The sequence below is a fragment of the Larus michahellis genome, chromosome 5, assembly GCF_964199755.1.
Source record: "Larus michahellis chromosome 5, bLarMic1.1, whole genome shotgun sequence".
NCBI lineage: Eukaryota > Metazoa > Chordata > Aves > Charadriiformes > Laridae > Larus > Larus michahellis.
This window is the reverse complement of record NC_133900.1, coordinates 46,921,868-46,935,350: the sequence shown is the minus strand read 5'-3', so window position 1 is coordinate 46,935,350 and position 13,483 is coordinate 46,921,868. Positions and strand designations below refer to the sequence as shown.

At 48.0% G+C, this 13,483-nt stretch overlaps 1 protein-coding gene across 8 annotated transcripts in view; it reads left to right on the top strand.

Annotated features, from left to right (window-relative positions):
- EXOC6B (exocyst complex component 6B) overlaps nt 1–13,483 on the top strand; it is a 313,712-nt gene that overhangs the window by 291,036 nt on the left and 9,193 nt on the right. For all 8 annotated transcript variants that reach the window (XM_074587160.1, XM_074587157.1, XM_074587165.1 and 5 more), the window contains one exon: nt 12,155–12,267. In XM_074587160.1, the coding sequence (XP_074443261.1) occupies nt 12,155–12,267 (113 nt within the window). The remainder of the gene's footprint in view (nt 1–12,154; nt 12,268–13,483) is intronic.

Here is a 13,483-nt window from a genome sequence, read left to right as displayed (position 1 = left end):
TCTTCTGCAGTGATGCTGGATCCAGCTTCTTTGGGCAGGCTACTGTGAGCTGTGCTGGAGTAAGTCTTCTCCACACCTCGACTACTGTGTTTAGTTTTGGGCCTCTCACTACAAGTGATGTGCTGGAGTGTGTCCAAAGAAGGGTGACGAAGCTGGTGAGGGGTCTGGAGCACAAGTCTTATGAGGGGCGGCTGAGGGAACTGAGGTGGTTTAGCCTGGAGAAAAGGAGGCTGAGGGGAGACCGTGTTGCTCTCTACAGCTACCTGAAAGGAGGTTATAGTGCGGTGGGGGGTCGGTCTCTTCTCCCAAGTAACAGGCGATAGAACAAGACGAAATGGCCTCAAGTTGTGCCAGGGGAGGTTTAGATTGGATATTAGGAAAAAATTTCTTCACTGAAAGGGTTATCAAGCGCTGGAACAGGCTGCCCAGGGAAGTGATTGAGTCACCATCCCTGGAGGTATTTAAAAGATGCGGCACTTTGAGGCTTAGTTTATAGCGGACTTGGCGGTGTTAGGGTAACGGTTGGAGTCAATTATCTTAAGGGTCTTTTCCAACCTAATGATCCTATGATTCTCTTGGGAGGCTGGTGTAGGAACCAGGGTGGAGAGGAGCCATGAGGACAGCAAATGGGGGAAAAATGTCCATTTTGCTCAAAATGTTTCCTTAGTGCTGCAGCACGAGCCATTCTTGCAACCCCCAAGCTCCCCCTTTTCTGTCTGCTGGGGCAAGGAGGTTTCTCTGGCTGAGGACCCATGACAAGTAAATGATGGGAAGCACGAAACCGCATCTTGGTGCCCCCATCACGCACCCTTCCCAAATCCCCATCTCCTGTTGTGTTCCGCGAACCATCTAAGATGTGTTCCCCTTTGCAAAGGTTTTATTTTTATTTTATATTTGTTCTCCATGTGCCACCCCGTCGAAGGGGATGCTGTCTGGTGGCTTTCTCGTTCACCTTGAGTCCCTCGAAGAACTTCATGCCACCTCCAAACGATGCTGCTTACCTCCTCAGCCCCTGCCCCTAATGAAGATTAAAGAGGTCTATAATTAGGAAAGGAGCATGTTTCCAGCCTTGCAAGCAGAAAAAGGCCATTTATCCAGCAAAGCAGCAGCAGAGCCAGCGCTGGAGCCGCGTGGTCCCTGCTCCGAGCCGGACCACCCGCGGGTACCGCAGACATCCTCCTGCATCCTGCAGGTGTTTGACTCCTTGAAGCAAGCAAGCCCAATCTTTTTGTTTCCTACATAAAAAACCAAAAAGAAGTAGTTCCAGGTCTGAGCCTGCCTCCTGCAAAGCCAGGCAAGGGCACTGCAGTGTGTTTTCTGTTTACAGTAGAGCTTAAAGAAATAAGCATCAGTTACATAGGGGGAAAAATGAGAACACAGTCAAATTGGACCCCAGGGCAAGGCTCACCGAGAACAATAGATCTGCTAAACAAAACCACTGAGGATAAGGAGGAAGTTATCATGAAAAGCAGGGGATATATTAATTTAGTTTTGAGTGTTTAAAAAAAAAAAAAAAAAAAAAGGAAGGTATTTCAGGCACTTGAACTTGAGCGTATCTATTTCGCCGCCCAGACGCTCTCCTCTTGAACGGCCAAGTGACCTCTGCAGCAGGAATCACCGCCGCCAGCGCGGATGCTGAGCTCTCCCTTTCCTTATGTGTCAGCTGGGAGATGAAGAGGCGGCTGCCTCTGCCTCCCATCACGCATGTGTCTTGAAAATAAATGGGAGGACGGCGACAGGCTGCAATGCTTTGCGTGAGGAGGGCAGCCAGAGTTTAGAAGGCCATGTCCTGAGTAAGGTTTCCTGCTGGGTCAAGGGACCACCAGACCCGTTATCGTGCCTTGTTGCTCCTCCTTTCTTTTTGCTTTTTCTTGGTTCTTTTGAGCAGAAAGCCGTACAAGCCCTCTACAGGTTGTCCCCGTTCGCTCCTGCGGGAGCTGCCGGGGAGCCCGTACACAACTCATAGCATGCAGAGGAGGAGAGCACAGCACACGAGCTGCTCTGTCTCCCTCCTATTCCCTCAAATAACTGCTTCTCCATGTTCTGCCCGTGCCAGTGCACGCCAGGCTGGTTCCTGGCAGCTCCCAGCGTTTCCATCGCTCCCCCTGCCCGAGGATGACGGGAGGAAGCACGCCGATAATGCTCATTAAATTTATAGCCGCGTTGCGCTGTAATGTTTAATCAAGGTTACGTGACTGTGTGCTGCCGCGCAGGGTACAAGTTCAATGCAAGGTGAATCTTGTCTGAGATAATCTGAAAGTTCATTCGGAGGTGAAGGCAGCGGCAGCTTCTCATAGACTGGCTGGGGTTAGCGAGAGGTCACCTCTTTTTATTTTTTTTTTAATCCCCTTTTTTAATGTGTAAACAAAGAAAAATACAACTTTGCAGAGGACTTGGCATCAGCTGAGCAACAGGAAAAATAATTATGGTGTGCTGGCCCCGCGGTGTGGTTTGGTACCCAGCGAGCGCCTGGCTGTGGGGCTCGGGGAAGGTGATGCCGGTGCCTTTAGGGATGGCGAGAGCAGTTTAATTCAAATATCATGGCTTTCTTGTACTGTGAAAAAGAGGGACCCTAATTGCTGAGCTCAGAAAGACGTGGCTGGCTTGCCTGTCCCTGCTTCCCCCTGCCGGTGGCACCCCCCTAGATGGGGAAAACACCACACAGCGCCCCTCACCCTGGGTATCTGGGCATCACGTCCTGGTACGCGCAGCTGCGTTTATCTGAAAACATGGCTCAGTTGTCTTCTGGGCAGATCCTGATCACCCTGTGGGTACCTAGATTTGCTGCTGAACTGTCAGGGGATGGGGAGCGTTAACCTCTCCCAGCCCAAAACCTTTCTGGCTGTGAATACCTGCTCTGTTGATTGATCGGGGATATTTTTCCCTAGAAAGGTGGCATTTAAAGTGACGTTTTTTTCCCCTCTGATACTGTGGGGTCGATGATGGAGGTGGTTTATGTATAGGCTTATTTGGAGGACCGCTGCTTTTCTCCCCTCTCAACCCTCTTTCCTGTGTTTAGGGGGTTTTGTGCTTTTTTTTTTCTGCTCTTGTTAACTCTTCTCCTTCTTTACTAAAGCATCTGGACCTGCAGCTGAGGTATTAGGATTTTCCATGTTATTTCTTAATGTTTTCTTCGGAGACGTTGATTTTGTAGTGTGGGTCAGGCAGGGCGAGTCAGATAAATGCACAAGGCTATATGCACCTGGACTATAGCAGCAAAGAAGGTATTTCTGTATACAAGGGGTACCTGCATGCATTGTGCCATCGTGTCCCAACCACGGAGCAGCGGGTCTGTTACCATTAGCGAATCCAGCTTCTCCTCCCCATAATTCAAAAATGCTTCTAAGAACAGCTATCTACAAGCTGAGTGCTTTCCAAGCACTGCATCCCAAATTTGGCCCCTGTAACCTCAGATGCTGACCCCAAGCATTTAGCCAGGCTCCATCTTTGCCGGGTGGAGCGATGGACCCATGTTGCGGCCGTGCCTACTGAAGGTCTGAGCTGGAGAGGCTACTGGGGGGATGCTTCTAAAGGAGACATCTTTGCTTCGGGAATGAATCCCCTTTTGTGACGGTTAAATGGAAACGCAAAGTGTTATTCAATAGTGGTCCCTGGAGAATGGTCTTCCGAGGCTCTTTCATTTCTTTTGGCCGCTGCCCAGTATTGTCTCTTTGTCTTACACAGATTGTAGGATCCAGAGGGTAGAAATACGGTCGTCTTCTCTGGGCGGAAAGCACCATGCAAACTTGTGAACCTGCGTGGAGAATTTGATGAGTCTAAATAATTATTTTTTATGAGTGCAAATTGGCTACTAAATCCAGCAAGGCAGAGTTTCCTTTTGTTCTTTTGGCCATTCATAAAGTCCCACATCTGGGCGGTTATCACTAGAACCGACTGATTTTATTCTGAAACATTGAAATCACAGTGTTTTTGGACCAATTCATTTTCATGCCTTGTTTTTGTTTGGTTGGTTATTTTGGTTTTTTTAAGCAGCATTGCACAGCGCTTTGCAATGGTAGGAGAAACTTGGGATTTCCCTAGAATTCAGTTTAGCCTTCCCTGAGGGCAAGCCTCCAGTGAATGACTAAAGCCATGATCTTGCACCATCAAAGTCAGGAGGAGCACGAACGAAGGTGGTAGGGACTTTCCAGCCTTCTTCAAGACTGTCACCGTAACATGAGGTGCTAATCCTCAGTGTCCTCACCCTTTGCTCTTGGGCTACTTTGCATCACTTCTCTTGAAGCCTGACAACCTTTTGTGGCCCCTTCATGTGGTTTCGTGTCACAGGCTGGGAGGAGAAGGTGGATTCCTCAAAGCTGTATTTAACTCAAAAGGGAGTTTTTTTGCCGTAAGTGCGGAAGTGACCTACAATCAGAAACACAACATTTTTGGGGTAAAATTGTGTTTGTTAAGATTTTAATGAGACCCTTGAAATAAATATCTTCTGAATCAGTAGAAAAGTCAGCCCGTGTAATTACAGCGTTACTTCAAAGAAGGTAGAAAGCCAGAGGTTTTCCTCCTAATAAATGATGAACACTTGCAGATGGAAAACCAGAAGAACTTTCTGTGCACACAGTGCAGGCAAAAAACTTCCCGGAGACGTTCCCCTGGAAATCCGATGTAAGAAATACAAAAACCTATTAACAGGCAATAATATGAATCTGACAATAATCCAGACCGGACAGATTAGGGCTTTGTTGGTCTCAGACCTTTCTCTGTTACATACTGTCCCATCTGCCATAAATCTTTCCAGATTCTTCTCATGTTTTTCTCCAGGAACTGTTTCACTTCTGCAGATATAAGTAAAAAGGAGAAAAGAAAAAAAAAAAAGGAAAGAGAAAATTGCTGCTTTAATGTGCAAAATCAATCCAGTTAAAATGTGAGATGAGGAACTTGTAATTGATTCTCCTCTGTCCAGCATGAGCGTTTAGGAGGAAGGACAGACCCAGGTGGGACATTTGCCCAGGAGACCTGGACAGGTCACTTAAGCGTAGAGTTATTGTCCTTTACAGAGAGGTCAAAGCAGGCTAGACAGCACTCTGATCTACAGGAACTCCTAGAAGTCTGTCTCTCTCTTGCAGGCAGGTCTGGTAAGCACCTAAACATAAGATTGACCTTCCCTGAGCTCCATGTGCGTTGATCCATTGGCCGTTGGCTTGTGCATCGCTTTGGCTTGTGCAACGTCATGTTGCTGCAGGTACTATCCACTCCCTCGTGCAAAGTACACTCAATATATAGAGAAAATCTTAGTTTCCAGTGAAATGGGTGACAAAACTGCTCCTGCTTTCATTTAGGCCACGTTTTTACCCTCTGTGTCTTTCACAAATAAATGAACAAACATCATGTTCCAATTCCTGGTGCTTTTTCTTCTTAGTAATACTATTGTCCAAACCCACGTCTCCCCATGGGTTAGAGGATTTTCTTTCTCTTTCAGTATTACTTTCCCACGAGGCATAATTGAAACCTCACCAAAATAAATTATTTTGAATGTACTTGTCTGTGGCTGCTGATGTTGGAAACTCTTTGGGCTTTTGTGCTCCGTAACAATTACCCGCTGGCTGGTGGCAGGGGCTGCTCAACCGGTGGTGGGGTTGGGTTGTGGGCAAGTTAGGCATGGTCAAACTGGGAGTTGGCATTGGTTTGAATTCAGTACTTGTGCTTTTATGGAGGTACCCAGCAGGGCCAGGTCTTAGCTGGATGTTTTCTGGTCCCACTGGAATTGTCTTGTCCTTTTGTACGGGTGCGTTTAGGTGGGATGATGGTAAGACCAATGTGCCGCCTTCCTCTGTTGGATGTGAGAAATCTGGGATAATGGTGTTTAAATTTGTTGAAACAGGTTGCCAGACTTGCCAGCTAAAGGTCTTGAGTCGTCTTTCCCTTTTCGTTCTTCAGTGTGTGTGTGAGCTTGCTGATGGCGTTTGTTTTGGGTTTTTTTAATAGCAGTTGGTGTTTTGCAGAAGGCATGTCAGGCAGTAACACCTCGCAGCCCGGCTACGGCCAGGTCCAACATGTGGTCCCTGAGCACCATGGAAAGTCAACAATTCCTAGCAGAGAAGAGTCTGTCTCCTTCTGTACATGTGCTTGGAGGAAAAAAAGTACTAAAAGGGTAATTAACAGCTGCAGGGACACAAGAACTCCCTAATTTGGGCTTTTATCAAAGGGAAGGCTTAGTTCTTTATGGGTTGTTTCTCACCAGCCCTTGCAACATCTCATTGCTGGTGGATCTGCTGATACAGTGATGGTGTTGGCAGAGGAGAGTCCTTTTCAAGCCATCTTGATGCTTGCTCTTGTCACCGGGAGTAAATATTGTGGTGGATAAAGGGGAAGGAATGTTTGTTTCAGAGATAGAATCACAGAACTATAGAACACCCCATGTTAGAAGGGACCTTGAAAGATCATCTGGTCCAACCTTTCATGGGAAAGGAAGCCTAGATGAGATGATCCAGCACTCTGTCCTGATGAGACTCCCCCTGAGCTTTCACCTCTCCAGAAAAAGACCTAGACCTTGACATAAAGTGAGAGTTAGTCTTCAGGATCAGGTCGTTTCTCCTTTCATCATCCAGTTACTGCATAGCAATGAAGCTCTTGTGCCAGATTGCATCTGGTGAGGGCTCTTTTATAAATACTGATAGTTCATGTGTGATTTCGGCTCTGCAAAGTCAGGGTATTAAAAAGTAAAAGGGCTGGGGCATGAGGGAAAACATTGACACAAGCGTGGAGGTGATGATGGCTCTTTTGACTTTAACAGGACCAAGGCACATGCCTCTTATGCAACTGAATCCCTTCGCAGGGACTGAAAAAAGCAAAAAGTTTGCTTGCTGGGGAGCAGAAAGATGTGGTCTCCATTTCTGGCTGGACGGCAGGTTGCTCTCGTGTCTTGGAGCAGCTCAGGTTTTGGACAATTGCTCTTTGCTTTCAATTTGCACAAGTTTTGCTTCCTGCTCCAGTGGATGTAACATAGTGTATGGTGTCATGGCGGTTCTGTCCTGGAAAGTTCTTCCCTCTACTAACACGGGATCATCACACTCCTCTTCTAGTAGACTTGTCCATGAGCCTAAAGCATTTGCAGGTTTCCTGCAGGTCAAAGAGTTTGGGTGCAAATCCCTGTTTGTGGATGCTCAGAGTGGCACTGCATCAGTTCAGAAGAGGGAAAAGGGAAAAAAAGAAGAGCCAAATGTTGCATGAAGTTGGGGAATTCAGGAATTTTCCTCTGTCCTGCAGTAACACTTGACGTTAATCTCTTAGGCTTGAGGAGGGGAGGAGAGGTCCGTGGAGCCGTGAGGATCCCTTATCTAGAGTTGTCTCCGCAACATCATCCTGACTTCTTTGAGATAGGACAAGGGTTTTTTTGTGGGGGTTTATTTTCATATTAGAAAACATGGGTCTCCCTTTCCTGCTATCTTCTTTAGCCACCATGCATCACCTCCCAGGTTTGTGCAGAGCCCGCTGTGACACTGGCACAAGTGTGCAAATGCTGGTGCTTTGTTTGATGTTGTTCCAGGGGCACTGGAAGAGCTTGCAGACTGTTTTGAATCAGTTTGGATTCACAGTACATTATTTCTGGCTTGGCTGAAAGAATTTTATGCAGATTCATGTAATCTCATGTCTGACAGAACATACTGTCCCGCTTCGCTTTGCATCTGGAGGGAGAAGCTTGCAAAGTCATTGTGATGTCCCCATTTCCTTTGACACCACCGTGCAATTAAGTTGCAACCATCCTGTCCCTGTGCTTGATGTGAGGGCTGTAAAAACATGCCTTAGCTTTGAAAAAAATAGCAATTTTGAACAGTTTGAGATGGTGATAGTACAAGGGGAATGAAAAGGAAGTGGTTTTCGAGGTGGATCTGAGAGAAATGGGAAAAAAGTGCTTTTCAGCCCCTGTCAAAGGGAGCCTGGGTCAGGGCTGGGAACTAGTTCCCAGTTTAATTCTTTCTTTCCAGGGTTGCCCTCTCTTGAATCACCATTTGAGTAAGAGCTCATATAGGTGTATAAAAACAATTTCTTTATTTTTTTCAGTACCTTTCTTTTGGAGGCATACTCAAACCTTTCTCCATTTCTTCATTTTACTGTAAATATATACGTGAACCTCTCCCCGCTCTTGCAGCAAAGGTGCTTCTCGTGCCCCAGGAAGCTGCAAGTTCACAGCCCTGCTCCACGCACGCAGCACGTCTGCAGCTTTCTGAGCTTATTCCACTTTCATATCATCATGGTAAAAGCTCCTCTTTTCCTCCCCCCCCACCTCTTCTTTTCCTTTCCCCCCAGTGTATGGGCTGTCGGGTTTGATTTATAGCCTTGAAAAGGAGACTCTAGTTTGAAGAATTAATGGTATTTGCATATTTTATTTGGAATCTCCCCCAGCAGGCCCGCCGCAGCCCAGCGCTGCTGTGCAGGCGGGTTTTTCCTTTCCTTTTTTTTTTTTCAGTCGTTCAGATTTAGCAGCAGAGGTGAAAAGTTTAAACAGTAAAACCAATAAAACCACATTTATGTGACAGATAAATCGTTTCGAGACAGCTTGCCCTGAGCCGTCAGGCTTCCTCCTGCAAGACCTCTCTCCTACGGAGCTCGACCCGCGGCAGAGCCCTGCAAGCGCTGGTGATGCCCTGTGCCGAGCGGCAGCCGGGGGCCAAAGGTGCCGGCCCCGGCTATCCTCGGACCTGCCTTGCCAGCAAGATGGATGTGGGCAAACAGTTGTAAAATACACAGGCTATCCATCACTGTCATGAGCCAGCCGGGGGGAGTCTGCCTCTCCCAGTGCTCAGGGAAGGTCCAGCCTGGGGTGGGAGCACATTTAGGATGGGGCTTATTTACAATCTTAGAATGATTTAGGTTGGAAAAGACCCTTAAGATCATTGACTCCAAACGTTAACCTAACACTGCCAAGTCCACCCTAAACTATGTCCCTAAGTACCGCATCTTTTAAATACCTCCAGGGATAGTGACTCAACCACTTCCCTGGGCAGTCTGTTCCAGTGCTTGATAACCCTTTTGGTGAAGAAATTTTTCCTAATATCCATCCTAAACCTCCCCTGGTGCAACTTGAGGCTGTTTCCTCTCATCCTATCATTTGTTACTTGGGAAAAGAGACTGACAACCACCTTGCTACAGCCTCCTTTCAGGTAGTTGTAGAGAGCGATAAGGTCTCCCCTCAGCCTCCAGAATATTAATGTCTTTCTTGTAGTGAGGGGCCCAAAAATGAACACAATATTTGAGATGCCGCGTCACCAGTGCCAAGTATGGGGGGACAATCACTTCCCTGGTCATCCTGGCCACACTATTTCTGATACAAGCCAGGATGCTTTTGGCCTTCTTGGCCACCTGGGTACACTGCCGGCTCACATTCAGATGGCTGTCAACCAACACCCCCAGATCATTGGGATTTCTCTCAAATGTGCCTATTGCACTCTTGTAGTGATGCATGCAGCTGGAGCTACCTGAATGGCATGACGGATGGGAGTAAAATCATAGAATGGTTTGGGTTGGAAAGGACCCTCAAAGATCACCTAGTCCAATTTCCCCCACCATTGGCTTCAGTAGATCATTGTTGCTCAAAGCCCCCTCCAACCTGACCTTGAACACTTCTAGTGGTCTAGAATAGTGCACTATTGCCCCTTGTCCTGTCACTAAAGGACAAGTAAAATGTCTCCCTCCGTCTTTCTTATAAGCCCCCTTACTATATTGAAGGGCTGCAGTAAGGTCTCCCCAGAGCCTTCGCTTCCCCAGGCTGAACAATCCCAACACTGTCAGCCTTTCTTCACAGCAGGAGTGTTCCAGCCCTCAGGCCATTTTCATGACCTCCTCTGGGCCCACTCTAACAAGTCCATGCTAAAACAGGTCCATAAAATAACTTGCCCGACCATCCCTTCAGGCCAATGCCAGCGCAATGGAAGGTGCGGTGGTGCACCTTCCATACCGGAAAAACTCAGCAGCCTGGCAGCCTCATGCAGGAGAGCTGCATTGCTTCTACCTGGCTAAGTCAAACTGGAGCAGAGCTGAAGGAAAGCTGTGGGATGGCCACTGGGCCAAGGACCGTGCGCTTGTCACCTGGCCCTGTTGGGAATGGAGAGTGTTGGCTCAGGCTGCTGAGCTGGAGACCAAGGGCTGAGCTGCCTTAGATGGGCGTTCATCCGACTTTTGCTTAAAAATCCACCCATGCTGAATTAGCCACGCTCTTTCAGAGACATGCAGGGGAGGTTTTTCCAAGCCCTTTCCTTACCCATCCTCTGAGCTCCTGCACGGCTTCTCGAGCCTTTGCTGTCTCCCCAAGCCTCCTCTTTGTAACACCTCCCAATGCTTTTTATTTTACATTCTCCAACCCACTTCTAATCATCACCTTTTTATTTTGGCTCTCCTTTTGTCCCTTTCTCCTGAGGCTTTATTTCCACTCCCCATGAACAGCTACCTGACCCCTGGATGGTCCAGCCATGCACTTTCTATGGCAATAACTCGTGCTGCTTTGTTTGCTGTTTGCCGGAGGCACGTTCAGCCCCCCCCCAGGGCCACTGGCAAGAGGGCTTTGGTGCGTTGAGGGGGATCCGATTTAGTTTGTACAACCATGCAGCTTCCCACAGCAGCCGGCAAACCCGATAGAAGAGTTCTGGCCCCGCTGTGCCGTATGAAAAGAGCCTGTGAAATCATATTTAAGGTTGTCTCTTGAAGGTGCCCTTTGGAAAAAACTCCTGCCGATGATGTTCAACTCGGGTTTGTAGTTAACACAATGGACCTGCCGTACAAAGGCGCGCGGGACCGCGGGCTGGAAAAGCCCTCTTAGGTCCCAGCTAATCCGTCCCCCCCGCCAGCCCGGGGGATTGTTCCCAACAGCTTGTTTTCTTTACCCTGACCTACATAGTCAAAAAGAATCTTGTTGCACATTTTTGTTTTGTACCTTGAGGTCTTGGAGGAGCCAAATCCCCTTCTTGGCGGGGTGGGATGTGTTGTTAAACAGTGCTGGAGTCTCCAGGAAAACCATGGAGACGTAGGGACAAAGAGCCCTCTATGGTCCTCGCTTGGCCGCGGGATGGTCCTTCTTCTCTGGGCTTCAGTGGTGGGCGCCGGGACGTGCAGACGCAGGCGATGAAGACGTCCGTGCACTTGGCAGCCTGTCCTGCAATAGAGTGGTCACAGAAGCTCTCCAAGGCAGAAAGTTTGGGGGAAAAACACAGCTGCTCTTAATTAACCTGTTTTAGATGATGGAGATGAAGGCTGCATCTCGTACGTCCTCAGCTGTGCTCTCCTGGGTGGGTGGAGAGGCAAGTCCTCTTAGGAGTGAGGAGGTCCTCCTGTGGGAAAGACATGGGAGCTCCTGTTTGGGTTTTAAGGAAAATAAGGATGCAAAAGGTGGGGTGGAAGAGGGCATTTAGGAAAGCTGGGCTGTAGCTTGCTCCTTCCTCACCCAAATCAGCTGTGACTGACGCAGCACTGAGGGCATCCTTTCTGGGGGTGCAGGGCTTCAGGTGTGAATTTTGGGGGTCTGGAGCAGGGGCTGTCATGGACACCTGAATTAATCCGTTTTTTCCCTCCCCCGCTGCTGGGGTCATCAGTGGTTTCTCTAACAAACAGCTGGAAACCACCTGGGACTCCCAGTCTTCTCTGGTATCTGCGTTCACCTAAGATAAACCCCTGAGCTCCTGGAGGGGTCCCATGCCTCCCCAGGGAGCTCTTGTTGTTAGAGATGCTTACAAAGCCCTTGGAAGATGTTGAGATGGAGCAAGCATGATGAGAAAAACTTGCGGCATGGTTCAGACAAAACCAGGGGGTTATTTGGGGACAGAAGAAATTTGTGGTGACTTTGACCCTGACAGTGTCCTCCTGCCGTAGCTGAGAGCATCAGGGCACTGGGGTTCTTTGCCACCTACCTCCCCAGGGTGTCTCAGTCTTCATAACCCCTGAACCACTATTTTACCCCAAAACCAGAGATGACGTAGCAGGAGTGTACTATAGCTAAATTAATATAACCATACATGAATTAATAATTAAATATGGATTAAATATCAGTAGAATAATGTTAAATAAATTAATAAAGACTGCAGACCATTTTTTGTGGTTAATGCCACCTGCCCAGGATCTTTGTCAGCTTTCAGATAAACCACGTGCTCTCTCAACAGCTTTTTCAAATCTTCTATTTCTGTTTGTTTTTTCTTCCCGGTGGTTGCTGCAGCTCTTAGATCTGTTCATCCAGTGGGACTGGTCGACGTATTTGGCTGACTATGGGCAACCCACATGCAAGTACCTTCGCGTGAACCCGACGACAGCCCTCATTCTGCTGGAAAAGTGAGTGCGGGTCTGGACACCCAGGGTAGATTTCACCCCCATTTCGCTTTGGGCAAGCGCGTGTTTTAGCAGCTCATTTCATCACGTGCGGTACCTGGACAGAGCAGCCTGGGGAGTGGGAGGCTGCTTGTGATCCAGTGAGCAAAGATTTCACCCCTGGGTGGACAGTGGGAGCTCGAATAGAAAAATCCTATTTTATCCCACTAACTAGATCCCAGGTTTTCTCTCAAAATGCATTGACTCGGCCGAGAGTCTGTCTCTTTGCTTTGCTCCTAAGCAGAGTTTTCATTATCTTACAACAGACTTCCACTATAATGGTGTATTTTAAGCCCACAAAAATATTTAAAATTTGCTAGACTGCAGACACTTGTATCTTCTGTTGGATCCATGGAGGGGATCAAGTGCTAAAAGGCCAGCTATGGGACAGGGACAGTGTCTTTAGGTGGCTGTGTGCTCCAAGGCTTGCTCTTAGCGAAGACATGCTCTTTGATACGGTTGAATCTGAGCCTCTCCAAAGCCTGTAGTTTATATGCTTTGCACAGCTTCAGTCCAAGCCCTGGAGCTGTGCCAAGCGTCAGTGCTGGGACGCGCCGGGCAAGCACCATGTGGACTCTGCAGGGCTTTGGGATCCCACCTGAAGCACAGTGAGGAGCTTGTTCCAGTCCTACAAGCCAGCAGCAAGGAGGGAAAGCCCCTGAGTTTGCTGCAGACTCAAAGAGTGGGATTTGCTTCGCTTGTAACCCCTCTAGCACGTGGGAGAGAAGTGCCACCAGTCACCAATTCTGCCTTTGGTAGGAGGTGGCCCAGGTGACCCTTTCTGTGGTAGACCTCCAGGCTATCACCTTGAGGATCAGCCCTACTCCTGCCCCTTTACTACCATCAGACCTCACAGCTGGTCACCAGCTGATCTGTCAGAGAAGTAACCTACCAAAAATTTGACTAGTTTAGAGTTGGGGCTAAGCCTTTAGAAGACCAGCCCTGGTGTGCTGCTGAGCTTTGGAGTCACAGCTGTATTATCTGTGGTCCATGTAACTGCACCACCTCCTCTCCCGCAGAGGAGAATAGTTAATTTCACAGCAAACTCATGATGTCCAAATGTTATCAATATGGCACACAGGGACTAAACTTAGGTAGCTGCTGTGTGTAAAGCACTTTTATACATTATAGCATTGTTTTTATATACATATTTATATGTACTTTGTAATACGTTGTGCTA